A 25,828-nucleotide genomic window follows, 5' to 3' on the forward strand; every position below is an offset into this window, starting at 1 on the left:
AATATTTTAAGTCATCATCAAAAGCTTATTTTGAGCTGATACAATGAAAATATATGAAGACTAAAATTATTGTAATTTTTGTAACAAGTAACATGAATGGTTAAAAATGCCTTTTAGTTTGAAAGGAGAGGATAAGGACGATACGAGTAAAAAGCGGTCTGAAGAGAAAAATAATATCGGTAGAAATTTACTTTATTTACAAATGACTATTTTATACACTTAATCAACATACATATATTATTTACGAATGCTCAAATAATATTCGACACTATAAGTGTATTTTAAAAATGAATATAAAAATCTTGGTTATCTAATATATGATCAACGTCCCGAAAGCAAACACAAGAACAATATACAATTGTCATATAAAATTTCAAATGGAGTGGAAAAACCTACATTGTTAATGCAGCAAAGGCTCCAATCTACATACAATCAATATGGTATTTACACTAAGCGTAATCAATACAAAACTGAATATCACAACAAAAATAACAGTACATAAACCACGCAACATTTTAATTAATTAACTAATTATTGAATGTGGTATCCTCTCTTTCACTAATAATTTGTATATTTTGTTTTATATTGTTTTCTTGGCAATATTTCCATATATAAATAATTTACAGGCTGATGACTCAAATTCATTAAGAGCCAGTAATGCATCATTCAATATTGAGTCAAGATAGTATAGAAAATTGTACATATATTCTAACATCGTCAATATTTCTGTATAATTAGCCTCGGATTTTTCGAGTTAATAAATATGATATTTTCATAAAATAAAAACAACAGCCAGTCAAGCATAAAATTAACACTTGAATTTTCAGCGGCTTGTAAAGTGTCAATTACGTTATAGTCATATATGACTATGACTAGGCTACACCATCCATTCGCTAAGCACAATCGTTATTCCTGATCGAGAATACACATTTTTAATTACTTAAACCTAATTATTTTTTCCATATCCATTTAAAACGTCACAACATAATTTATAAAAATAAGCTAGAGCAATATGACAAATGTGCATTAATTCATGTTAGTTCAATCGTGGATTTTGATACCACTATACTACTAAGATCACTTTGTTGTATTTATATAAGTATTTGCAATTCTGATTGAAAAAATAAATGATTTAAATATAAAGAATTCTTATGACACAATTTCACTTGCACACTCCTTCCTTTTTGTGCAAAATAATTTACCCAATTTATGTTTCGGCCTCGGGCTTATTTTACATAATACGATTTATATAATTTTTTTTAAAGAAAATATATAATGGCGAGTTATATATTTATTTATCCATATATACATACTTAAGCATAAATCACATGGTGACTACTTTTAGCTGGTGAGGAGAGCAATATTGATCTCTTTAACCATTTTAACTCTATGTAGCATTTTTGAAAGAGGTTCACGGCCCAAAGCCTGAGTGCTGTACCAAACAGGACTATCGGGAACGCATGATCTTTCAGGCATCAGGTAAAATACATCGTTTCTTGTCTTCACACTTTCAGGACTAGAAAAAATCATAAATTAATTGAACGTCTATATATTTATATAACTGACGAATACGTTCAGATAACTCACCATTTTGAAATATAAAATTCATACAATTTAACAGGACATCTGAGGGGATTCTCTTCATTCTCTTGTTGCTCGTAAACCTTCTTTTTACGCGAGTTAGCTTCTGAAAGATACAAAATTTATATTAACAAAATTGCACTTATTTCACATTTTAAAATAATTAAACTAACCTAATGCCGATTGAGGAGGATAAAATCTGAGCAACACGTTTCTAGCTCCAGGAATTTTGGCAGCACCAGGCTGATTGGGGTTCCTCTTCCAGTGTTTCATTATATGTGAAAATGAGAGCTGCATATGTTCATCTACCGTCTAAAACAAGAATGCTTAAGTATTTTCTTATTTACTATAATAAGACAAACAACTTACCACTAAATTGAAGTGTTTAGTGTTAAAAAACATTAAGGTTGATAAGAGTACGTGTGGTGAATGGGCACCGAGTTGCTTGCTCTCCCAGAGATGTTCTTCTTCAACTCGCGTTACAATGTATTCTAAAATAAATAAAATAATCGACAAAATTCTTCATTAGACATAATTCAAACAAAATATCAACTCACGAGAATCATTATAAAGAACTGAAAACTTCCTAGCGACTTCGTCGAGACATTCCGTAAACTTTTCATAGTAAGAATCAGTGAAAATATTATCAATTCTTCCATTCTCAAATAGATATTGTTGAATACCTGTGTTTAAATTATAAATTATTAATTGTTATATAATATAATTTAAGTTGAAGTTAGTTTGAAAACTTACCAAGAACTAAATAATATATCGTATCCGGAGCATATTCACTACCATTTGGCTTCCGGACTTCTTTAACGAATAGACATAGGGAATAGTTGAGTTCGTCGGCTGTGAGTTGTAATATTTCAGACTTAAACGGCTTTCGGCGTAGCGTGCTTTTTTCCATTTCAGCATTTTTGGTCATAACCCACTGTTTCCAAGCATTCACTCCAAAGGTATACTGAAATACCAAGTATTTTAAGTTTTACATATAATATAATGAAAATCTAGTCACTAGATTTACGAAATACGTCAAATCGACGGGTATAAATTAGATAAATTATTACAAGGCCGCCTGTAATAATTTATAATAAGAATATCAACAAAAAATAGTTTAGTCTTAAACTTTTGACCGGTAGTGTATATAAAAGTGTTAGTATGAATGAAAAAATATATGCCTGAATTTTATAGTGTTTTATGAGCAATAAAAATTACCTTGAGACACATATTTGCATCCGGTTTTTCTTGTGGTTCACGAGGAGGTTCAGGCGGCGCATGATGCGAAGGCGGCGGAGGATCTGGTGCTCGTCTTGATCTTTTGGGAGGTCTACCAGGGGGTGTTGCATTAATTGGACTCGTACCGCCTTGCGAAGGCCTCTTCCGAGCTACAGAGTTTGCATTTGCCGCTGATACAACAGCGGCAACCCTCTGCTGTTCAATCATCATCAATTGATGGTGATGCATCGGATTGTTCTCGTCCAAACCTTGCATAGTCGGGTGGGAACTCGGGGTAATCGTACTAGCGGTCATGGCCGATTCTAAATCGACAGCAGGTTCGTCGTATTCCGTCGCCATCTTAAGAGCCATCTGTAGAACGTCTTCTCCGAATGCAGAATTACCAGTGTCCATCGCATCAGGACTAAATCCATCATCTAAATAAAAAGTATTGTTATGCTCAAATAATTGAATTATATGTAATTAAAACAAACCTCCATTTTCTTCATCAGATTCGGAATCGCTTTCGCATTTTTTTTTCTCTCCGGCTACCATCTCAGCCATCATCAATAGTTCAGCTTCGAACGGATCCGTCGGCATCTTGTCATGTATTTTTTTAATTTCTTTCATGATTCCATTAGCCGAATTGCGCGTTGTGGGTATGAATACAGGTACTGGTATAGGCAACGGAATGGGAATCGGCACCGGAAACGGCAACGAATACATAGCCATCGGAGTAGGTACATATATAGGCACAGGTATAGGAATGAGTATTCTCTTTTGAAGGCTGTCATCTGTCTGGACTTCTTTCGAACAAGGTTGAGGCCTGCACGAAACTCCCTTCGTGACCATCATAGGTTTCGTCATTGTGCCCATGTTCTTTACCTCCTTAGGAGGCGGCGGTTTGACGAGTACGTGATTATATATTTGGGGAGGTGGCGGTGGAGGTGGAGTAACTGGTTTAGGCGGTTCAGGAGGAGGAGGAGGAGGCGGAGGAGGAGGAGGTGGTGAAGGTGAAGACGGGGGTGGAGGCTTTTCTAGCAATCTTCTAGATTTCGCTCTCGTGGCATGTCCAGTTGTTTGCGGTATAGGAGAAGCTGGAGAAGGCGGCGCCAGTGATTGCACGTTAGATATGACTGGGAAACTGGACGACCTCCCTGGCAATTTTTTCGTTACAGTTTCAACTACAAAGAAAATTTTATTATATTTACACTTTTATGATCTAAAATATTTTATAATGATCGAATTATACCGTTATTCTTTTGTGTGCTGTACGTTCTCCTCGGTGCGCCAGTCGGAACGGCTTGCTTAGTGTGAGAATCTCCATCTAACACCATCGGAGATTTACTGTATTGCCTTTGAAACGACATGACGCATTGATACATGCAAAAGTTCCGAACAGTGGCGTCCGACATGGTCAAATGGTACTGCGCTTGCGAGAATCGTTTGCATTGATCGCATTTTATTCTGTAAAAATAAAATAATTTTAAATGCTTATTATTTATAAAGCTAACTCATGCTTACATACCTTCTTGAGGATACTGCATTCACAGACACTTGATAAAGCGTCAGACAATTCAACGAGCACATCATCATAGACTGCCCGTTGTCGAGTGTTTTTTTTATCATATCAAAGTTATATTTTTTCACTTTACACCAATTACACGGCACGATAAGACGCGAATTGCTAATATACACGTTCATGCACGTCTTTGAACAGAAACAATGAGCAGCGGCATCAGTGTAGATTGTATAACTCTCAGAAGACTTGCGTTCAAAATATTTTTTACACCATCTACATTGATCTAATGATGAATAAAAATAGTTAATACTCAGAATATTACATGAATGATGCATAATCAATATAAACATACCCGGAAACACATTATTAACGAATTTAAATGCTGCAAAACAAGGTTCAGAACATAATCTTAGTGGATGCATATCATCAACGGCCACTTCTAATTGCGTAGGTTTTTCTTTTGAACACACTGCACACTGAGCCCAAATGGGAGGCGGTATCGGATTTTTGCTCATTTGATCAAACTTCTCCACACAAAACTGAGAGCAAAAATCTTTGAATTGGCCCTGATCGCCAACTGGCGCCAAAAAACCTTCGAATCCGTTCGATATGTCCTTTTGACAATAGCAGCAGATCTTCAAACCCTTTTTGAATTCATCCAAGCATCCCGAACAGCAAAATTGTCTGATATCGTAGCCGAAACGGACACAGTACTTTCCTAGGCTCACCATCGACACAGTATTCTTGCAATTGGCACAGTGCAATCCGTGAGTGTTTTGATACTTTCCGAGGCAAATCTCATTGCAAAAATCCATCGTTTCCCATGACAGATTTTTATCGTTTCCAATGTAAGGATCCGAGCATTGGGCGCATTTTCTGAAAAAGCTCTTCTCTCGATCTATCCTCGCTTCTTCTGTTTCTTCGGCGGATTTAGCGATGATTTTATTTCCTTCGTCGAGATACTTGTCAGTGGCATTAGTGATAACTTTTAACTTTAACAAAGGCTGTTTGGACTTGGTGATCTTTCTTTTCCTCAACCTGAAGACGGTAGGCTGAGACCTTTGTAGGTCTTCGAAGCAATCGTTGCTGCACACGTACTTATCGTTTCCTTCGATGACTGTTTCGTAAATGCAAGTTTTTGTCTTGAAACAGATGAAGCATTCGGCTTCTTTTCCATCCATTTCAGAGAGGAACTTCTTTTTTCTTCTCATTTTATATTTTTCAATATTATCACCTATAACCTTCTGAAGGCACTCTTTTTGACATAACATTTTCACCTCTTCGGCACTCGTGAATCTATAATAGCACTTTTTCTCTTCGCCACAGTAGAAACATACGCTAACCAGAGGAAGCACTTCGGACACTACTACTTTTCTATGGATAATTTTATATTTGTTAGAGTTCGGGGCTTGGAAGTTATTGACGCAACTTTTGTTACAAATATGTTTCATTTCACCATCTATCAATAAGCGATAATGACAATCTTTGTTTTCGCCACATGAATGGCAGTGTTGATTGATTTTAACAATCTCTTGAATTATGTCTGGATCCATGGTTTCGTCTACGACGTGTTCGTCCTCTTTCTCTCCATCTGAAAAAAGTAAAAATAGGCATACAGAACTGCCTTAGCAAAATTGCAAAAAGAAATATTTTTCATAAAACACATGCGCCATTAATAATTTTAACAAACCAGGTAGCTCTTTCATACTTTCAACTTCTTCAGGATCTTCTTCGGCTCCTTGTTCTGTAGATTGATCTTCGACAATTACTCCTGGTGAATCATTGTTTACTTCAGCGGGAACTTCTTTTGAATTCTCAACGACTTCGGATTCTACAGAATTAAAAAACAAATTAATGATGTGTTTTTAAAGTTATCGATATTTTTATTATACGAACAAACCATTGTCTTTGAGAATATCAAATAAATTATCCGATGCAACCGTCTTTTTAGCAGCTAAAGCTTTCAGTTTATCAGCCTCGGATATTTCTCTTTCTGTGTCTGGTAAAAGGCAAATTTCTTCATCAGCTCCTTGGCCGTGATCAATATCGGTGACACTGGTGTTATCGCAGATAGATTCATCTAGAATAAAAATGAGTTTTAAAAATATTGCTTTAACTCATTATAATAATTTTTATATTAAAATAAATTTACCGATCAAATGAGTCTGTTCATCTTCTAAATCCGCATCACCGTCGTTATCATTACTTATACAAGGTTCATTCAAGTCAGGCGGTTCCGAAATGCTTTCAGTTTTATCAGCAATCAAATCAACAAATGGATCAGATACCTAATAAAATAATCACAATTTAAAGAATAAATAATTTCAGTCAGCAAATAAGATATGATGAACTTCACATTTACATTCATTTTTTATATTTCTCTATTTCAACCATGCGTTCATTTATTTTTAATTTTCTGTTGTAACCTGACAGACATAAATAAGTCCAATGCATTATAACGAGGTAATTCTGTACCAACTGGGTAAGTCAATCAAACATAATGAATACCTACAAGTATTAATTACCACACAAAGTCGTTTCGTGAGTCCCCTTCCATATTTGTATTCAAGAAGTTATGTTTAAATATTTATTTTAACAAACAAAAAAAAATTCCGTAAATGCTTGAAGACAAGAGTAAATTAAAAAAAAGTTTTGACTTCAACGGAACGTTCATACATAACGACATGACAGTACCAGTAAAGGGAATAGAATTAAGAGGCTATCCCTGCAAATCTGACCTGTGCCAATGCACACGGACGACGGTCCATAACAATTCACTACCACTAACTCAGGTAGTTCCTCGGAGCTTCACTATTCTGAATGAACAATATGGACAACGTCTTGAATTAACTATATTGCTAATGTTTTTAAATTTTAGATAAAAGATTTTAAGGTCCCTAGCCTAGTTCCTCTAATATAATGACGGGACGTCACTGTCTTAACCAATCAACGTTAAAATCAATGAAATAAATTTCTCGATGCAAGAGATGATGCTAGTTGTATCATATTTATTTTAGGTAATTGATGACGAATTAAGAAAAAGTCATCAGTTCTCTAAATAGTTTTTAAATTACGAGAATCTAATGAAGTAGATAACAATAATAACCTTCTGTTAAGGGGTTTAAAACAAACCAAAATGGTTGGGAAGACATTGAAGTACTTAATTCAGGCAACAATACTGCCTGCATATTTAATTACTAAACTTACTTGAGTATGATCTTCAGCATTTTTTTCATTATTTCGCTCATCAGTATCTTGAATATCGTCCATGTCCATAGTTTCAGTCTTTCCATCTATAAATATCATTGTTGAATCCGTCATATGTACTATATAGTTTACTCAAATCACTCAAAAAACTCACCAGTTTCCCAATTACATATTGGATCACTTCCAGTTTCTAATCCATTCTGATTTATCACATCCGAGGTCATGCAAACTTCCATCGGCGTCTCATTGTCTCCTTCTAGGCAATTTTCCGTTTTGGTAACATTTAATTCTCCAATGTCATCGTTAAATACATCACGATTGTTTTTCAAATCTAAGTCCATCGACGATTCACTGTCACCGTTTCCTGAAGGATCACAGGGTAAGCTAACGTGCTCCGGTAAATTTTGTTGCTCCGAACTAGTATTGTTCTCAGAGTCGCAAGTGTCCTTATCGAAATTTTTTTCTGAATCATCCAAATTTGAGACAGCTTCTACATCCATAGGTTCTGTGCCAGAAATTATATTGTCTAAATCTAAATCTTTTTGTACATCATCTGAATTTTTTTCATCAGATGCAATCTCTGAAATATATTCGATTGATGATTCGCCAGTTATTTTATCTTCGTTTACACCACAAATGGACTCTTCGGCAACTATTTCTTTTTTCAGTACTGATTCTTCAATATCAGTGTTTTGTTCTTTTACTAAGTCATCTATATCCGGTACGGGAACAGTTACATTTTTTGATTCGAGGAGAGTTTCTGTTAAAGATTCACTTTCTTGCGATTCATACTCCATGGGCGATATTTTTTCTTCTGCTAGTTCCCTTTGTTCAATTGTAGATTCTTCATTTAAAAGTTTAGGCTCCTCAATTTGAGGAATTAATTCTTTCTCTTCTGATACAGTTTCGTCTATTGGAAGATTGTCATCTGCAAAATTTGATTTTTCTATTAAGGGTGTCTGCGCCAAAACTTCTATTTTTGATTCTTCTTCTGTGTGTATCAATTCATTTATTGCGTTAATTTGTTTTCCATCATCTTCGAGTGGTTCACGAAACTCTTTTTCTACTTCCGGAAGCGATTCTAACTCTTTCGAAACGAGTTCATCCAGTTCTATCGAAGCAATCTCTTCTTCCTTCGATTTAAATAGGACGTTTGAATCAATCTTGTCTTCGGCGAGCAGTCCTTCCGTCGCCATTGACAGCTCTGCAGAGACGATCGACTCCAACTCTCCTTCGCTTTTCGTGTCAGTTTTCATAGTGTCATCTTCGGGTAAAACGGGAGTATCTAATGGCGCATCTTGCGCGTCTCCAGCGCTGGGTTCTTCCATTTTAGCGGAACGGCAGTGAACACTCTTAAGGCCAAGAAGTCATTAAAATTCTGAAATAAAAATAAAGGCATACATAAAAGTTTATCAGCTATATTAATCATTGAGAATGAATATATAGATAATGTTCAAGGCCATAGAATGGTTAGATGTACATAATTTATGAATGAATTTAATTTGATCTATTTTTATTTTATTTTGAAGCATTGACTCATTGAGAAATACAGCTTGGAGTACCATAACAAACTAACTCCAACCTGTCTCGGAACTTTCTAGTCCACTCATACACTTGCAGAGTGACAGACATGCATCATTATACTGATGATCACAATTGAATTACAAATTTGCCATATACAGAAATCATTATAGACTAGCATAAATATATAATTCTATAAATGATAATTTATAGAATTGAATTTTTAAAATTGGATTTCAGAAAAGATAAGGCGAGTACTTTTAGGACAATTTTTAAATCTCAAAATAAAATAGCAACCATTCTACCGAATGGAAAATATATAATTTATAATGAATCAGGAATATACCAAATTGTAGCAATTGTGACAAAATTTACATTGGTCAGACAAACCATAGGATTTCACAAAGAAAAATAGAACATAAAAATGCTTTGATGAAAAATTTGGTCGGAACTTTCGATGAAAATCACCATATCAATTTTGATACAACCAAAACTTTAGGCAAAATTAAAAATCCAATTGTAAAAAATTATAGAGAAGCAACTGAAATTGAAATTAAAAGAAAAATAACACTAAATAAAAGAGACAACGCGAAAGCAATTTTGGATACTTGGTTACCGGTTACCAAGTTAAATTAAATTTTAACAAATTTCATACAAATATAAATTCATTTAAATAAACCGAATACATTCGTTGTTCCCTCTGCATAAATAAAATGAATGCACTTGTTGTTCCCTTAGCAATAAAAAAGCGAAAAAATAACAAAACACAAGATCGAATCAATGACGACGCAGCTGAAAAGTTTGAAGTGGCTGAGATCAAGGTTAAGATTACGCCCTTAATGATGACCCCAACGAGATGAAAATAAGAAAAAGCGTAATATGCAAGCCCTCACATATCAAAAAGCTAAGTAACATGTTAAATAAATCCGTTAAAAATTTAAGCAACATAAAAACACGTTAATTTAAAAATTATATATTTGATTTTTGTAATTAATAATACGATTTTCCTGCAGCCATTATTTCTTTGCACAAACGCTCTCAATCGCAATGTGGCGATCATCCTCAGGTGCTGACTCGAATGGAATGTTTCTTCTTGTCGTCGCAACAATTCTATTCCATTTGATTCAGTACCTGAAGACGATCGCCGCATTGCAATTGAAAGCATTCGTACAAAAAAAATAATGGCCGCAGGGAAATCGAATTACCAATTACAAAAATCAAATATACACACCTGCTAGATAATAATAAAAAATAATACATATAAATATTTATAATCAAAATAGATTTGGTTTATATTCAAAATAGATTTGGTAAATATTTATTCAACAGTTTAGAACTATTCTCATAATCACTATACTGGTGTGCCAATTAATGGGAATTGTGCTGTTTACCTACTTAGGCATTCATCATAACTGATTTCTTTTGACTGGGTTTATTGTAACTAGTTTTATTCTGGGTATATTGTAGAAATTCCCTAGTATTAATTGAAAAATTAAATAACCTGCATAAAAAGGTTAGAAAACAGACTCAATGCTGTTGGTACAGCTTCAGTACAAAGTGAAATTTTTCTTTTCTACTTCGCCATTATCCGAAAAGTGCTCTTTGGTCCTTGCTGCTCCATCGAAAGACAGCATAATCTTTTTTATGCTACCTTGCTTTTTGACATCTGACCAATTTAGCAGTTTCAAAGAACTTTTGTGTCCAACAGACAGCTTAATGTTACAGTAATGCTTATTGCTGTCAGACCTTTTGCCCGCATTAATCATACTCATTGAGAAGCACCACCATCTTTACAGCTATTTCTATGTTTTGCTCTTGTGCATAATTATTGAATAGCTTTATTCAGCACAATCAAAAATTTATACTCCTATCTCAATTTGTAACTTACTTACACTCATAAATACGCATAAATTATTTTAATTAGTCGAATAGTCACTCAATTTTAATAATTTTTACACAAAACAAATAGTTTTGACGCAATAAACAAACACATAAGACAATGCATTAGTCAGTATTACAAGAATGTTTATATTATATTATGTTAAATATCTTGATATTTTTCAGGTAATTATTATCAAATGTTAAGAGATTGTACCTATTGATTACACCCAAGAACTAGTTGACTAAAAAGCGAATACGTGGATGTGCCATATAAATTAGATTTAACATAAAATTTTGCGATGATTGATTATAGAAAACATACGAGTTGTGTCGGTTAATGTCTATTTATCAACGTGTTTTCCCGCTCTTATTTAATTTTAATGGTAACAATTTAGAATTTAATCGTGTTTTGTTTAATAAATATTTAACATTAAAATTGATAAGATTATCAGTTGAATAATTATATTACACATTATCGATTTTATACGTAGCATACTAGGTTTAATAAAATACTAAAAAAATAAATATAACCCAAAGTTATAATCTAAATATAAATAAATATAGTTATAAAACACAAATTGTAGCATTTTATTTTTTAATTATTTTAACAGGCACTCTACCACTCAGCAAACCCGAGTTTCCGAACCATTTAAGTAGGGGTCTTTGTAGGGACTTTTTATCTATGCTTCTAAAATAATTATTGTAAAATCGTCTTTTGCGTTGTACGCAAAACAAGGTGTTAAAAATGAATTTTAAACAATCGTCGCTATCATTTATTTTCTGTTATCTCTAACAACGATACATCGTTGTTTAGCAGCCAAAGGGTTAATATTAGTTAGCTCTTAATATTTATAAAAACGCCTAATGTGTCAATTATATTTAATTTTGTTCCTAAAATTTATAAATATGTTTGTAAAGGATCTTCGACATCGTCTACAATAATTATTCTCGTTATCATTGTGATTTCACTATTGGTCTTTTTATTTTGATTAATTTCTGGAATATCGTAGATTTGGAAATTCTCTTCCAGTGACTTATTTGAACTTTTAAATTAATTTTCCAGGTCTAAAGCATACAAGCTATAAATTAGTATACATAGCTAATAAATAAAATACTAGTAATAGTAGCCAGACTAAAATATTGTAAGAATGAAAATTCTTCTGAACCAACGGGTGCATACATAACATTTGGTTTTTTACTTATTTATATGTTATATTCATTGATATAAAATATTTAAAAAAATCATTTTAACGCTGATTAATTGTAGACACAATAACCTAATTAAAGTCGTAACTCAAACAATCTGTTTTATCTTTATTTTCAATATAGCATACCCGCAATTATCTGGCAATAAAAAAATTCAATAAATTATAGCAGTTTTATATATGTATATAAAAAAATATTTTGGAAAAGCAGCAAAATTGGTTTTGCTGCAATTATTTTGAATGTCCTAGGGGTAATTGTTTTAAAACAAAATAGGTCTCTGAGGTGGGATTACTATAGAAAGCAGTTTTTGTATCATTAGATAATGCTCCTCCGAGTTTAAGAAAGCATGCGATTGACTTAAGTTTGTAAGCCTTCTTAATGTTCGCGAGATTAAGCAGCATTTTCTTTATAAATAAATATATAAAGAAAATGCTGCTGGCAAAAAAAATGTATAGATTGCAATTTACATCATTGAACATCCAGAACTAATCAATGTGAAAGTCCAACAGCTACCATTGGCTTGAAGAAATTACCAAGGCGAAATTTGCGAAGATGCGTCGTGGGCAAGGCTAAAAATAAAGGACAGATAAAGCAGTTTAAACTAATTTGTGCAAAATGCTGTAAGGATGTACATGGAATATGTATATCGAAACATAAGAGATTGAGACAGCTGGAAAACAATTATTGCTGAGGCCAAGGCTCATACAGGGCTGTAGCGGCGATAAAGAAGGATTTGTCTTATGAAAAGAGCTAATATATTTTCGTATTTAAGTACATATATATGTGCAATTTAATAAATTTGTGCAATTTAATAAATACTGTCAAAAAAATTGTATAAAATTAAAATAAATGCAATTTCCCTGTTGAAAGTCAGTTTCTATTTGTAAAAAAAAATTTTTTTTAGTTTTGACCTTTTTATCCATATATTTGCGAATATTATTTTATTATCTGTTTATTAGTTATAAATAACACAGATACAGACGTAATTGCGTGTGAAAATTTTAATAAAATAAATTAAAATAATATATAAGAAAATAGTACTTTAAAAAAAAAATTATCACTGAACTTGTTATTTTAAAAAATAGGTCAGCACTAAAATGGTTAAAACGATAAGAACCGAGAGGTGGATATTGGCTCCGGCGTGACCAACGGCAAATTAAAACTTTTTGGCAACAAATTAAATGGTCAGAATAAAAATTAAATCTTGGTCAGAAATTTATTAACAGCCCGTCAGAATAAACATCAAATGGTTGGAATAAAAAAGCAGACGCTCAGAATAAAAATATAGGAAGATCATATGAATTTAAAAAATATTCTATCATTTATAAGTAAGTATAAACAGGCGATAAATTATTTATTTTAGAAATATCTAAGAACATTTCGCTTGCACCAAAACTGTTAGTTAGAACACTGATCACCCCATGAATACTCGCAACGGATCTATTTAATAATATGTAGGATGTGAAGATATTCAGAGTGACGAACGAAGCAGGAATAACAACAGAGCGGCAGCAGAGCACGCTTGGCTTGTTGTCTGACAATGTTGCGAACAAGTCCTCCTTAAAACACATTGGTAATGAACTGCCGGCATGCAAACGACAGATTGACACTTCAGTGTTAAAGCAACAACACCATACGATAACACTATTATTGACTGAAAAAATGATTCTGACCATTTAATATAAATTTTGACCAGAGCAAAATAGAAAAACACGGGAGCGTTCGGAATGTGATGAAAAATATTTTTTCAATCAACATAAAGAGGAAACCTGTCAAAAATAAGTTATAAACTGCCCCAGTCACATCATGGCACTAAAGTCTCTAAAAGTTTTATTGGAGTGCATCAACCAATGCAAATATTATGGTATAATAATGTTAATAAATAATTCATTGTAAACATACAATATAAGCGTACTGAAAATACATAAAAATAAATGTTTTTCCCTTGACATTAGCAAAGATAGTTGTCTATTGTATGTGTCAGAAGAATTATACATTATATTTATTAACGAAATCAGTTATTCCATAAATTACTTCTAAAGATAAAATTGTTTCACTTTCATCATACGATGGCCATAGAAATTTGATAATTTGTTTAGAAATATGACATGACATCTAACGGAGGTAATGTAAAATTATAAATAACTAGATCATTTTTAGGTCTTTTACTAACGATAGTACCTAAAACGTTATATACCAAGAAAATAATTGATTGCCATAAAAAATTGATACGGAAATAGTTTTTGCTTTTGACAGTTGATACGATGTTTCAGCAGATGTGTTTAATGCATTAAATAAAATGAAAAAGCAAAGTTTTGTTGTTTATTTATTCCGTATGAAAAAAGCGGTAACCATGGCGTAGTGGGAGTAAAAAGCGGACGGAGTCCAAACAGACGCCGAGGGGTCAGTTGAATGGCGTAGAAGCGTAAATATTGGAGGTTATGTCGGTCGGCGTCGAACGCGAGGGAGGGGCGCTCCGCCGCGGGAGCGTCACTAGGCGCGAGAGTTTGGCGCCCTAACGCGTCAGCTTCCGCCCGCCCCTCGTCCCGTTCGTCGGATGTCGTAACGAGCCGCGGAACGTTTGGCACGGGGCGATCGCTCACCTCGCAGAAGTGACAGTCGCAGGCGGCGAAGGCGGCGCGGAGCCGGCCCACAACAAACGCGCACCATCTTGTGGCGAGCGGCGCGCGCCCAGGGTTGCCAACTTTTGAGCGTTTAATTTCAAACCATCGACTTTCCCTCTTTCCCGATTGTCTATTGCTCGTTTTTTATTCATATTTACTTACAAATTATTCTTTTTAATTTGTATATGCATTTCATTTTTAGAAAAACATGCAAATAATTCATAGCTATAACTTCAAAGTATATCAATATATAATAGGGACTTACCAACTCCTCTCCTCCCATTTATAATTTTTTTTCATTATCTATATTATTTAAATTAACTTTACAAAAATTAACGATTTTAATTTTCATTGATTTATAGACATCTAATAACATATTATGTTTACATTTTCTTAGTACGCGACGATTTGGTTGTTCTTAATAATGTTTTTACTTTAGAGAATGAGATTTTTGTGGCTCTGTCGCATTTAACATTTATAAATAATAACACTTTACAACGACAAGCAGCATGTGCCCAGCTGGATATATAAATGTGACCCGTAGAGCTAGTCATAAAAAAGTAATCTGGAAACGTATACAATAACAATACATAAACAACTTGTACCAAGGTAACAAGGTTTTCATAAATTATGATGTTAGAGCTATGCTCAGGTTTTTCCTGATTTTTTTTGCGGCTGGAGGCTTTATCACATTTCCTCGGTAGTAACATTATGGCAGTATATAATATAATAATTTTTACAAGCTAAATATATATATATATATATATATATATATATATATATATATATATATATATATATATATATATATATATATATATATATATATATATATATATATATATATTTTTTTATATATATATATATATATATATATATATATATATATATATATATATATATATATATATATATATATATGTATCATTTCATAGAACAAAGACATAGGCCATTTGTTCGTCTTTCTACCACAGGACATCAGAGAGTACATTTAGTCAAGTGTATCCACTCTTCCTTTAGTTTGATTATAACACATAATCATTTCAGGCTTGCTACTATTTTCATTGACTGTGCTTTCTTTGTCACAAGATGATAAACCAAGCGTTCTAAAATGGTAGACCATTTTAGAAGACTTCGTGGTTTTTCACTTCACTATCGGTATCCTCACCGATCAGCTTGTCATCACACTCTAAAAAAGCAGATAGGATTTGGTCTTCATGCAAGTTTCGGCTCCCGATTGTAGCTTTATTTCGTGATGGAACCTATAAATATATCTACAAAATAAAAAAACACAAGCGACACAAAAAAGTTATAAAGTTAAGAGATATTTAAAATCATAAAAGTCACTTTAAAGATTATCATGCGCCATTTTTAGTCACAAAATTGGTGAAACTTACCTCGGTAAAGCTTTCGCCTTGCGAAAGTCCTAGGCGTCGAGTGTGATGTTAGGAACTCATAATACGTAATTCTTAAAAAATAGAAAGATAGGGCAGTACTTTGCTCATGCATGCGTCAATTTTACTCAGACTATCTTTCTAGAGCTAAATTCATTCGCATTTAGTTCATTAGCTGGTGTTGAACGTAGTATAACAAGTAATGTCTGACGAAAATTACCTGCTAATAATATTAGCGTACCACTGAATGGCTGTTCTTTTCTACGTAAATTTTCCAATGTTCGATCCAATGCAATTGATATTTGTGCGACGACCAATATTATGTCGTTTTGGTGGCATTGTTATGCAACAATAATAATAAAACAGCCTAAAATCAATAATCACAATTAATATTTAACAATTGAATAGCAAAAAATGTATTCTAATAAAATATACCTTCGTAATCAGAGCTCAGCTTCACCCGACTGGCTAATTGGTTATGTGTTTTATCCAATTTATTACACCGTATTTATACATATTTTACACGGGTTTAATCTGCATGACGACGAAAGTGTATGATGTCATTATATCATAAATTTGAGAAACATTTTAATAATAATTAGAACTGGAGCGAGCATCTTAAACTTAATTTATGGGTTGTACGTGACAGGATGCGATAATTTAATACTAAATTAAGATATATTTAAATAAAGAAAAATACGACGGGGGAATGTGACAGCATGATATGATGGCAAAATTATTGGAAGCGTGTTTGAGCCCGATAACATTATAAAAACAATAAGGTTACCTGTCGGATTTCAATCAAATCACTTTCTACACACTCCTGGTACCAATAAGAACAAACTGTGAAATTTTCAACGAAATCAGTATAGTAGTTTTTAAGTGTATAAAATAAACACATACGAACATTACCTTTTATTTATATAAATAAAAAATGTTACCGTACGCAATGAGTTAAGAATGAGAGGGGGGCAAAAAAAAATATGTTTGGACACGACCGGACCTGGCGACATCTGTACTGATTTTTTCGCTTACAACAAGGGTATTCAACCTTTTGTTATAAGATGTAGTAGCAATGTGAATTTTCAAGATGCTTGTCATATTTAGTTTTAATTTTACTTTTTGTATACTGTACAAATGCATATCTGATTTAATCTTTATAGATTTATTTAAAAGTTTTCATGCAGCGTGTTGATTTCGTCTGATATTGGAATTGAATAGGTGTTATTTAACAGGGAAATATTTTGAGAGATATGTGCATTCAAATAAGTACTTTGTTCCAATGAACGAATTTCTTATGCATTTATATAAGGTAAATTTTCGATTTTTTTCTTGGAAAAAGGATTCGTTGTAAAGAGTTATTCATAAGGTGTTTACTGTTCTGACCAATGCTTGCTCACACCTAATCTGTCCGACAGTAATGCACATACAATTCGTTTTATGAAACAATTAGTTTATATATTGCTCATTTAAATTGTCCTCAATAGTAATTATTATATACTAAAATACAGTTGCTGTTTTCTAAAATCTTTGAATCTATTCTCTTTCCTGTGATAAAATAATAATGTATGCTGCATATCTTTCGCTATTAACGAAATATTTCAATTATTATCCTCAATCTCAGATTGTTACAGTTTCAGATTAATTTTAAATACGGACATTGTTTAAAACATACACTTTATTAATTGATTTCCATCTTAGAGACGCATGTTCAGTTTAAATAAATAAGCAGTGATATCCGCTGGAAATATTTAAGCAATCATTTAAATATCCGAGTAGGGGTGTTTTTATAGTTTATGTTTTAACTACCTAACTGCAATAGATACACAATGTCTCCATAGCTAGTACATGTTTTATGGAAAAACCCATCTTTGATCAACTTCATCGACTATTTTCATTAGTTATTCCTTTTCACCCATAACTAGACCAGCTGAATAAAAAATATTCTTTATGGAATCACATTAGAACATGAAGGATGATCCAGCTTGCTTCCGATTTTAAAAAAAAAAAAAACACAAATTTAAGTATATCTTCAGATTTTTATAATAATCGAACATTTGATGTGTTTCATTATGTAAAATAATATCAATTAAAAGGCCACCTCTAGACATTTTGCAGCAGCCGATCCTTTGCATGTAATTTTCGATGACTTTTTAGTACATTTTGGGCGGTATCTCGGCTATAACTTGGCGGATGTTGGTTTTTAGGGGCTTCAACGTTTTAGGTTTGTCAGCATAGCCACGAGTTATCCATCAAACAATCCAATGGCGTTAAATCGCATGATTTTGGCGGCCAGCTGACGTCACCAAAACGTTAGATAATGCATCTGGGAACGTTTCACGTAAAACATCCAAGGTTGCAACCCGATTTGTGGCAAGTTGCGCCTTCTAGATGGAATCACGTGTTTTTTTCATTTTAAAAACGCAAGGCCCAATTACAGGTATAGGTGCAAGTTCAGATGCAAAATATCCCAAAGGGAGCCATAAGAAAAGCCCAAAAGCTGCAACCGCCAACGAATCGACAATTTCGAGTATTCAGCCACACTTTCACTTACAGCAGCAATATTTTCGGCTTCGATTTGAAACTGATATTACTTGCTCTACAATAAAATGAAGGGCTACATTTAGGTATTTTATGGGCTGCTGCGTCTTCGTGTCATGCCTGGTTCCACCTGCTACATGTCAGAAGTTTTCCAATTTTTATATAACACTTGCCAATTCTCATTACTATATTAGTATTATGAATTTTCATCTCACTTTTAAAGTTTTCATTTGACTCACACTCATATAATAATACAAATTGTATTAATCTTATAAAGATTTAAAAAACTAATAATTAAAACAAAACGGTTACAAAAGCAACAATTATAATTTATTAAATACAATGCTTAAATTATAAGGTTTATAATAAAAAGCTTAATCATAAATTTTCTTATAGCACAGTACAAACGACTATTCTTTCAATATTATGAATATTACCTCATTTACATAATTTTGGAGGTATTATTATATTTAAAAAAAATATCTATATTAAAATGTATTATAAACTACAATCTGTTAATAATTTTTAATGATGCGAAGTAGTATAAAAACAAATTTATACATTCTATTACCTTTTTGTTCAAAATGAACTCAGCCACAAGTCATAATATTTATAAATGTTCAAATTAAATAAATTATATTTTTTATTATAATATTATAATTATCTATGCTTATTTGACTTATAATTGGTCATTAAATATTAAAATCTTAATGCAGTCATTTAAATAATATATTCTGCTTCTATTTGTTAGAATAAAGCTCTGTTAGTTTGTGACAGTTTAATAATATTTAAAATTTAATTTAAATTAAGTGCTTATTATAAATTATATTTTAAAATAATGTTATTAAAAGTTATACTAAAACATATAATATATTTTAAAATATTTTAGTTTTTAAATGCATTAATTTGTATTTTATAATATCAACAGTTAATAATCTGTAAGTAATTTATAAAACTTAATACAGAGTGCATAACTTTTTATCTATTCATTTTCACTCGGGGCGTGCTCAATAAGAATGTTCGCATTAAGTTGCCGGTGCTAAAAGATCAATACTCATAAGAGCGACAAGCTTAACAGTAAGTGAATCTTTGGTATTGCAAAGCGAACAATAATGACGATTCTTTCATTTCTTTTTATGCACGCTCGGGGACGTTGATTGAAAAACTGAAGAGGCTGACATAAGATTGTCGATATACTGTGCCAGCACTTGATTTTCTGACTTGAGTTTCAAATTTTCTTCTTTAACCGAATCGACTCTTTGCGAGAGATCTGGAAATACATATATAATTATAATTTATGTTTTATTAAGTGCCTAGCGAGCAAATTTGTATATTGCAATTACCGTCGAGTGTGTTTTGCAATTCCAAAACTTGGGTGATTAACCTGGCCTTTTCTTCTTGCTCGTCCGAATTCATATCGGGGTCGAGACTTTGCGGTTCTACTAGCCCGGGACTGGACGAACCGTTGGTGTACGAACTTGGAATCGAATCGGTGGATCTTCCACGGTTGAGTCCATCGTTTTCGTTCGGATCGTCCGTAATGATGACCTGAGGATCGTCGTCCGCCAATGGAATATTTTCATCGTGAAGATTGGAACCCATTAAAGACATTTAAAACGACGGCGTCTGTTTGACAGCAGGTAAATGTCACAATGGCCGACTCCCTGTCAAACTATATGGTCGTAAGAAATATTTAACAAGCCTTGTTTCGTGTTTGGGGTAATATCGAACAATGCGCAAAATTAACTTTAATATTTTGTTTTTAATGTATTTTATTAGTGATAATATGAGGTAATATAACTTTACAAACAGTTAAATTTATATTTATTTAGTTATAACAATTTTTTAATGTAACACTTTTAAAGCATTTTGGATAGACTAGACGCAAATAAAGGATTTTTAGGAACGATTTTTTTTAGGGATTAATAAGTTTTTAAGTTTGGTGGACGCACATCATCCAAAATGCTCATCAAAATTGGCCGCGTTTAAATTCAGCAGTCAAATATTTTATTATTAATATCGAAGATGCAGAGTCCCCACAAACATCGTTTAATTCGGTGTTAATACCATCGTTCGTTTTTTTGCAAAAACAAGTAGCTAATCACTGCACAATATTCGATTTTATTCATTTTTGGAAAAATTCAAAAGTTGTTCGCTTATTATGACTGTTGAACATTTTAAACTTTTTAATTGAATCATTTTAGACTTTTTAACTGGAGGTGGTGATTTTTATCTAAACTGTTGTATTGTGAACCTGTACACACAACCAAAAGTTATAGTTTATTTATCAAAATTGCTGTATTTACTTCTCCCTTCGAGAAGAAGTCGGCATTCTTCTTATTCACTTGTGTGACTTTGACTCAGGACGGCCGTCTTACGAATGATCAGAGAAATATTAAAATTACTGTTTATGTCCGTTATTTCATATTTTCTAGATATTTAACAATAATAGGTTCATGCCCGCGTCCGAAATGCATGGATGTCAACGGTATATGAACGAGCGTTAGCGCGCGCTCAGTTTGGTCCAAGGATCTTGTCTATAATAATAGTTTGCAAATAAACAGTACGGTTGTTTTATTCTGATTTATTCAGTAATTTTGCAATTTTAATTGAATATTATTTAAATACATCCTAAGTCATTGAAGGGGCGCGATTTAGATATCGCATAGCCTAGAAACAGTGCTGGGACAGTATTAAAAATAAGTTAATTATAAACATCGCATTTATTTTTATACTTGCCACACTGATTCTATTTTGGTCTCTTTGTTGTTTTTTATGGGTTTTTCTATGCACGCTTTGTTTTTCATTAATTAACAGCAGTCATGGACGGCGAAGGTCATAATGAACTCGCTATATTATCAAAAGATAACATCCAAGACTTATCAAATGTACTGTCACAATCGGGAACCATTGAGGCGATCGACGCACTCAATATCAGCGAATCTATCAACATTCACGTCGGTAACGTTATCACTATTGATAGCTCTATTCAAATAAACCAGTATATAGTCGAAGAAAAGAGAGTGCCAATTTCAAAGTCACAGAAAAAAAAGAAAGATAAAACTTTTGAAGAAAACATTGTACAGGAATCTTACGATACAGACGACGATGAAGAATTTGTACACGTCAGCCCTTGTAAGTCATATAAATAAATAAATAATTCAGTTATATTAAAAAATTATATTTTTAGATGATAATATAATACCTGATATTCACATTGTAACGAAACTGGAATGGAAAGCACGGCGTGTTGCTCCAGAATTAGAAGAACGTTTCGAATCTCCGGTGCCTTATGTTATTATAGCGCACACTGCTACAGATATATTTAAGACAAAGGTGTATATTATGTTTTGATATTTAATATCTACATATGTATATACATTACTATAATAATTGTATTTTCAGATTGATAACGTTTATCATTTGAGATACCTCCAAGATTATCATATAAATCATAAAAAATGGTCTGATATATCATACAATTTCCTCGTTGGAGGTGACGGAAGCATATTCGAAGGTAGAGGCTGGGACGTCATCGGTAAACATTCGAAAGAATTCAATGTCAAAAGCATGTGTATTGCTTTTGTGGGAACATTTTGCCAGATGACACCGCCACAGGTGCAAGTAGACGCAGCTAAAAAATTGATAGAGATATGTTACATAGCTGGTAAAATAGAAAAGAACTACAAACTGATCGGTCATAGACAAACATATGAGACCTTGAGTCCGGGCGACTGTTTGTTTGAAGAAATTAAAAAATGGCCTCATTTTTGTGAAAATGTTGATTGATTGTTGCGAAAGATATTCTCGGTATTAAATACATATATCGTCATGTTATAGTAATGTAGTTTTGCAATACTTAATTGTATTTATATTTTTATCATAACTTACTAAAAATATTTCAATAGCTTTTACGATAACGATAAAAGTTCATTTCTGTATTTATATTAGGTAATCCCGGAATTAATGTCGTTTTTTTAATAGGCAACTTTGGCTTAGTATTTTTGGGTCCGATGAGCAGTGAAGACGTGCGTTGTAATTTTTTTCTTCTCTGTGATCCTTTGCCTTTCTTTTAAACAAAAAAAAACTTTTCTACCCCATTTACAAACAATGGCAGAGACGTGTCCTTCGGAAACACATTTAAGAAACTGTATGCTGTTTTCGTTTCATTAAAAAAAAACTGCGACAGAAGCAACAGAATGCATTTATGACATTTACGATGATATACTGGACAAAAGAAAGTGCCAAAGTGGGTTCAAAAAATTTCCAACGGGCAATCTCGATTTGAAGGACGAGCTTCGAAGTGGACGGCCCAGTCTAGTGGATAGTCCAGCTCTAAAGGCGGAAATCGAAGCAAATCCGATTATGACCATTGATGAATTATCGAAGAAAGTCGGCACATCACGGTCGAACACCCATCGTTATCTTGAGAAACTGCGAAAAGTTAAAAAATAAGGTATCTCGGTTCCTCACGCGCTCACCGACGCAACAAAGCTCAACGCCTCAACACATGCAAAATACTGCAAGAAAAGCAACATTTTACCCCGTTTCTCCATGACTTTATCACCAGAGACGAAAAATGGGTTCTTTATCATGATATAAAAAAATAGAAACAATGGTTAAATCGAGGTCAAACCCCAATTCCAACACCAAAACCAGGACTACATCCTCGGAAAGCATTATTGTGTGTGTGGTGGGATTCGAAAGGTGTAATTTATTATGATGTTTTAAAACAAGGGCAAACTGTTACTGCAGCCCTCTATTGTGAACAGATGGACAAATTAAATACGACGTTACAAAAAATTAGACCTGCTCTTGTGAATAAAAGTAATGTCATTCTTCAACATGATAACGCCCAGCCGCATGTTGCCGATATTACCCGTAAAAAAATCCAGGACCTTAGCTGGGATGTTTTATTGCATCCACCCTATTCTCTGGACTTGGTACCGAGCAACTTTCACTTATTTCGCTTTTTAGAAACGCAATTAGGGAACAAAAAATTCGACAATTCGACAAAAACTGAAATCGGGTCTTTCGGAGTTCTTCGAATCTAAACCAAAAGCCTTTTATGAATAAGGAATTTTAGATCTAGTAACAAGATGGCAAAGAGTCGTAGATAACACTAGAAATTACTTTGTATTAAAAAAATATTAAATAATTGAAAAAAAAAATAAGTTTGAGTTTTAATAAAAAACGACATTAATTCCGGGATTACCTAATATTAATATTAAGAATACATATCTCATGTTTTTGTGAATCTTGACAAATAATTAATAATAATGTATCATCGCTGTACATTAAATATGATCCACATACTGACTGACTTAGTACATTTTAAGATAATCAAGGAAAACTGTTGTCGATAAAAATATTTATTTTTCAACTTTTTGGTCACTATAACTTGTTCTTTATTCATAATTTCCCATGTTGTTAGTAGCACATTGAAAACCTAAGCAGATGTCACATTCAGTTTTGTATGATTTATGAATGGAAACTTTTTCATTACTTAAAACATCACTGAAGAAATTTCTTTCCATAGTAAATATTCAAAACTGAAAGCATGTATTGAGGACTACTTTTTAACACTCAATTTTTGCTTTATTACTTCCAACTTAATTATCTTACAGAAGTGAACCAATACTGTATGTTCAATTTTTCTCAATCATATGCAGACTTTACACTGAACGATGTCAGATTGTCGATACCTACATTGACCGTCTTATATTGAAAGCAACGTTTGCTAATAGTGTGTTGATAAATTCTTTTATCTTTTTATTGGTTGAGAAAACGGCTAGATTATCCGTAAATGTAGCCAACTGTATGTAACCAGTAGATCACTGATCCCATAACACTACATTGAGGTTCTCTAGCTGATATATTTTTTAGGGATGCAACTGTGTATTCTTGCCTGAGTAATGTATCTTTCTATTGTGTAAAACTTCAATAACAAACTATATGGTTTAGGTAGAGGTTTTATCATTTTTAATTCAAGCTTTATGTACCACACTTTATCAAAGGCTTCAGCGACATCCAGGAATATTGCTAAGCACGTCTTTTATCCTCCAATACTTGCTCTATGATTCAGTGCTCTCCTTGGAAACATGCCTGTCCTCAATAGTTTCTAAAATAGCTTTAAAATAACTGGATATTCTTTCCGTTTTACTAGTTTTGGTTTATATTTCAGTCTAAAATTATTTTTTATTATATATTAAACAAGATCTTTTAAAATTTGTCCTGTGATAATAAAATTATATATTTTTTGTACTTCTTTTGCTGTATAATCAGTGGATCTCAGTTGTCAATTGGAGCTGTATTTTTATTAGCTGTATGTGTTCAAAGTGAAGTTCTATTTTTAATTAGTTTGTTCTTGCTAAATTACCATCTCATTTTAAAGTGAAATCGTAGCAAGTTATAAATTAATGATATTTGTCCTATCTCTTCATGTCCCTAATTATTTTTGGATACAGCTTTATCAGATTCTTGATGCTTCCTCATAATTTGCTGTTATTTTATTACATTTGTATTTTTATGAGTAAACTCGTAAGAGAATTTTTAATACCTAATGTACATGATCAGCATTATAATTATATAATAAACGGGAAACTTAATAACAATAATGTTCGCATGGGATTCGAACCTAGGTCTTTTGAGAATTAGTTTTTTCAAACAATGCTTTTCATAAACATGGTTGATTTTATTTAATTTTGTATATACTCTTTTTATAGCCAACATATTGTTCGTTTGTGGTCTATGGTCACATAAGTCATATTTGCACATAGCAAGTATTTTTGTTTTTCATAATTGTATAAATTATATTTTAGATGATAGAAAAAAATAAATCTCATTTAATTATTGTAATATGGATCATATTTAAAATGAAGCGTCAGTGTGCTTAATTATACTTTTATATATAAACATATTTTTAAATAAAATATATATTTATATTATTTTAAATAAAATTTATATTTTATTATATAAATAAAATTATATTTTTTATATATAAACGTATTTTAAATAAAATTGTTTATTTTATTTATAATATAATTTACAAATGAAAGCCAAATGCAACTTACATATACCTCTTTCTTAAATCACATTCAGAAGCAGCGTGCGTTACAAATAAGTTGTTTATG

General features: G+C 32.5%; 3 protein-coding genes across 4 annotated transcripts; 1 reads left to right on the top strand and 2 right to left on the bottom strand.

Annotated features, from left to right (window-relative positions):
* Positions 1-176: 176 nt before the first annotated feature.
* woc (zinc finger protein without children) lies at positions 177-14,829 on the bottom strand. 2 transcript variants are annotated; one of them, XM_088204723.1, is made up of 17 exons: positions 14,740-14,829; positions 7,683-8,906; positions 7,529-7,614; positions 6,474-6,609; positions 6,222-6,401; positions 6,030-6,152; positions 4,674-5,912; positions 4,328-4,604; positions 4,052-4,266; positions 3,294-3,983; positions 2,800-3,236; positions 2,335-2,545; positions 2,139-2,264; positions 1,951-2,072; positions 1,755-1,893; positions 1,588-1,687; positions 177-1,516 (listed from the first exon to the last, which is right to left on the bottom strand). In XM_088204723.1, exons 2-17 carry the CDS (start codon positions 8,854-8,856, stop codon positions 1,342-1,344), a joined length of 5,430 nt encoding a protein of 1,809 aa, XP_088060849.1. In that variant the 5' UTR covers positions 8,857-8,906; positions 14,740-14,829; the 3' UTR covers positions 177-1,341. The 2 variants fall into 2 exon arrangements, with proteins under 2 accessions (XP_088060849.1, XP_088060848.1); XM_088204722.1 differs by having other exon boundaries at positions 6,012-6,152.
* Positions 14,830-19,584: 4,755 nt separating this feature from the next.
* Positions 19,585-20,377, bottom strand: LOC148226326 (short coiled-coil protein B). The gene is made up of 2 exons (XM_088203792.1): positions 20,039-20,377; positions 19,585-19,965 (listed from the first exon to the last, which is right to left on the bottom strand). The coding sequence occupies exons 1-2, from the start codon at positions 20,304-20,306 to the stop codon at positions 19,820-19,822; spliced, it is 414 nt and encodes a 137-aa protein (XP_088059918.1). The 5' UTR covers positions 20,307-20,377; the 3' UTR covers positions 19,585-19,819.
* Positions 20,378-21,440: 1,063 nt separating this feature from the next.
* LOC148226327 (peptidoglycan-recognition protein SC2-like) lies at positions 21,441-22,592 on the top strand. Its single transcript, XM_088203084.1, has 3 exons — positions 21,441-21,830; positions 21,886-22,031; positions 22,101-22,592. The coding sequence occupies exons 1-3, from the start codon at positions 21,518-21,520 to the stop codon at positions 22,482-22,484; spliced, it is 843 nt and encodes a 280-aa protein (XP_088059210.1). The 5' UTR covers positions 21,441-21,517; the 3' UTR covers positions 22,485-22,592.
* Positions 22,593-25,828: the final 3,236 nt, after the last annotated feature.

Source organism: Plectrocnemia conspersa, unplaced genomic scaffold (assembly GCF_051122295.1).
Source record: "Plectrocnemia conspersa isolate PC_06_02 unplaced genomic scaffold, ASM5112229v1 ptg000014l, whole genome shotgun sequence".
Taxonomy (NCBI): domain Eukaryota; kingdom Metazoa; phylum Arthropoda; class Insecta; order Trichoptera; family Polycentropodidae; genus Plectrocnemia; species Plectrocnemia conspersa.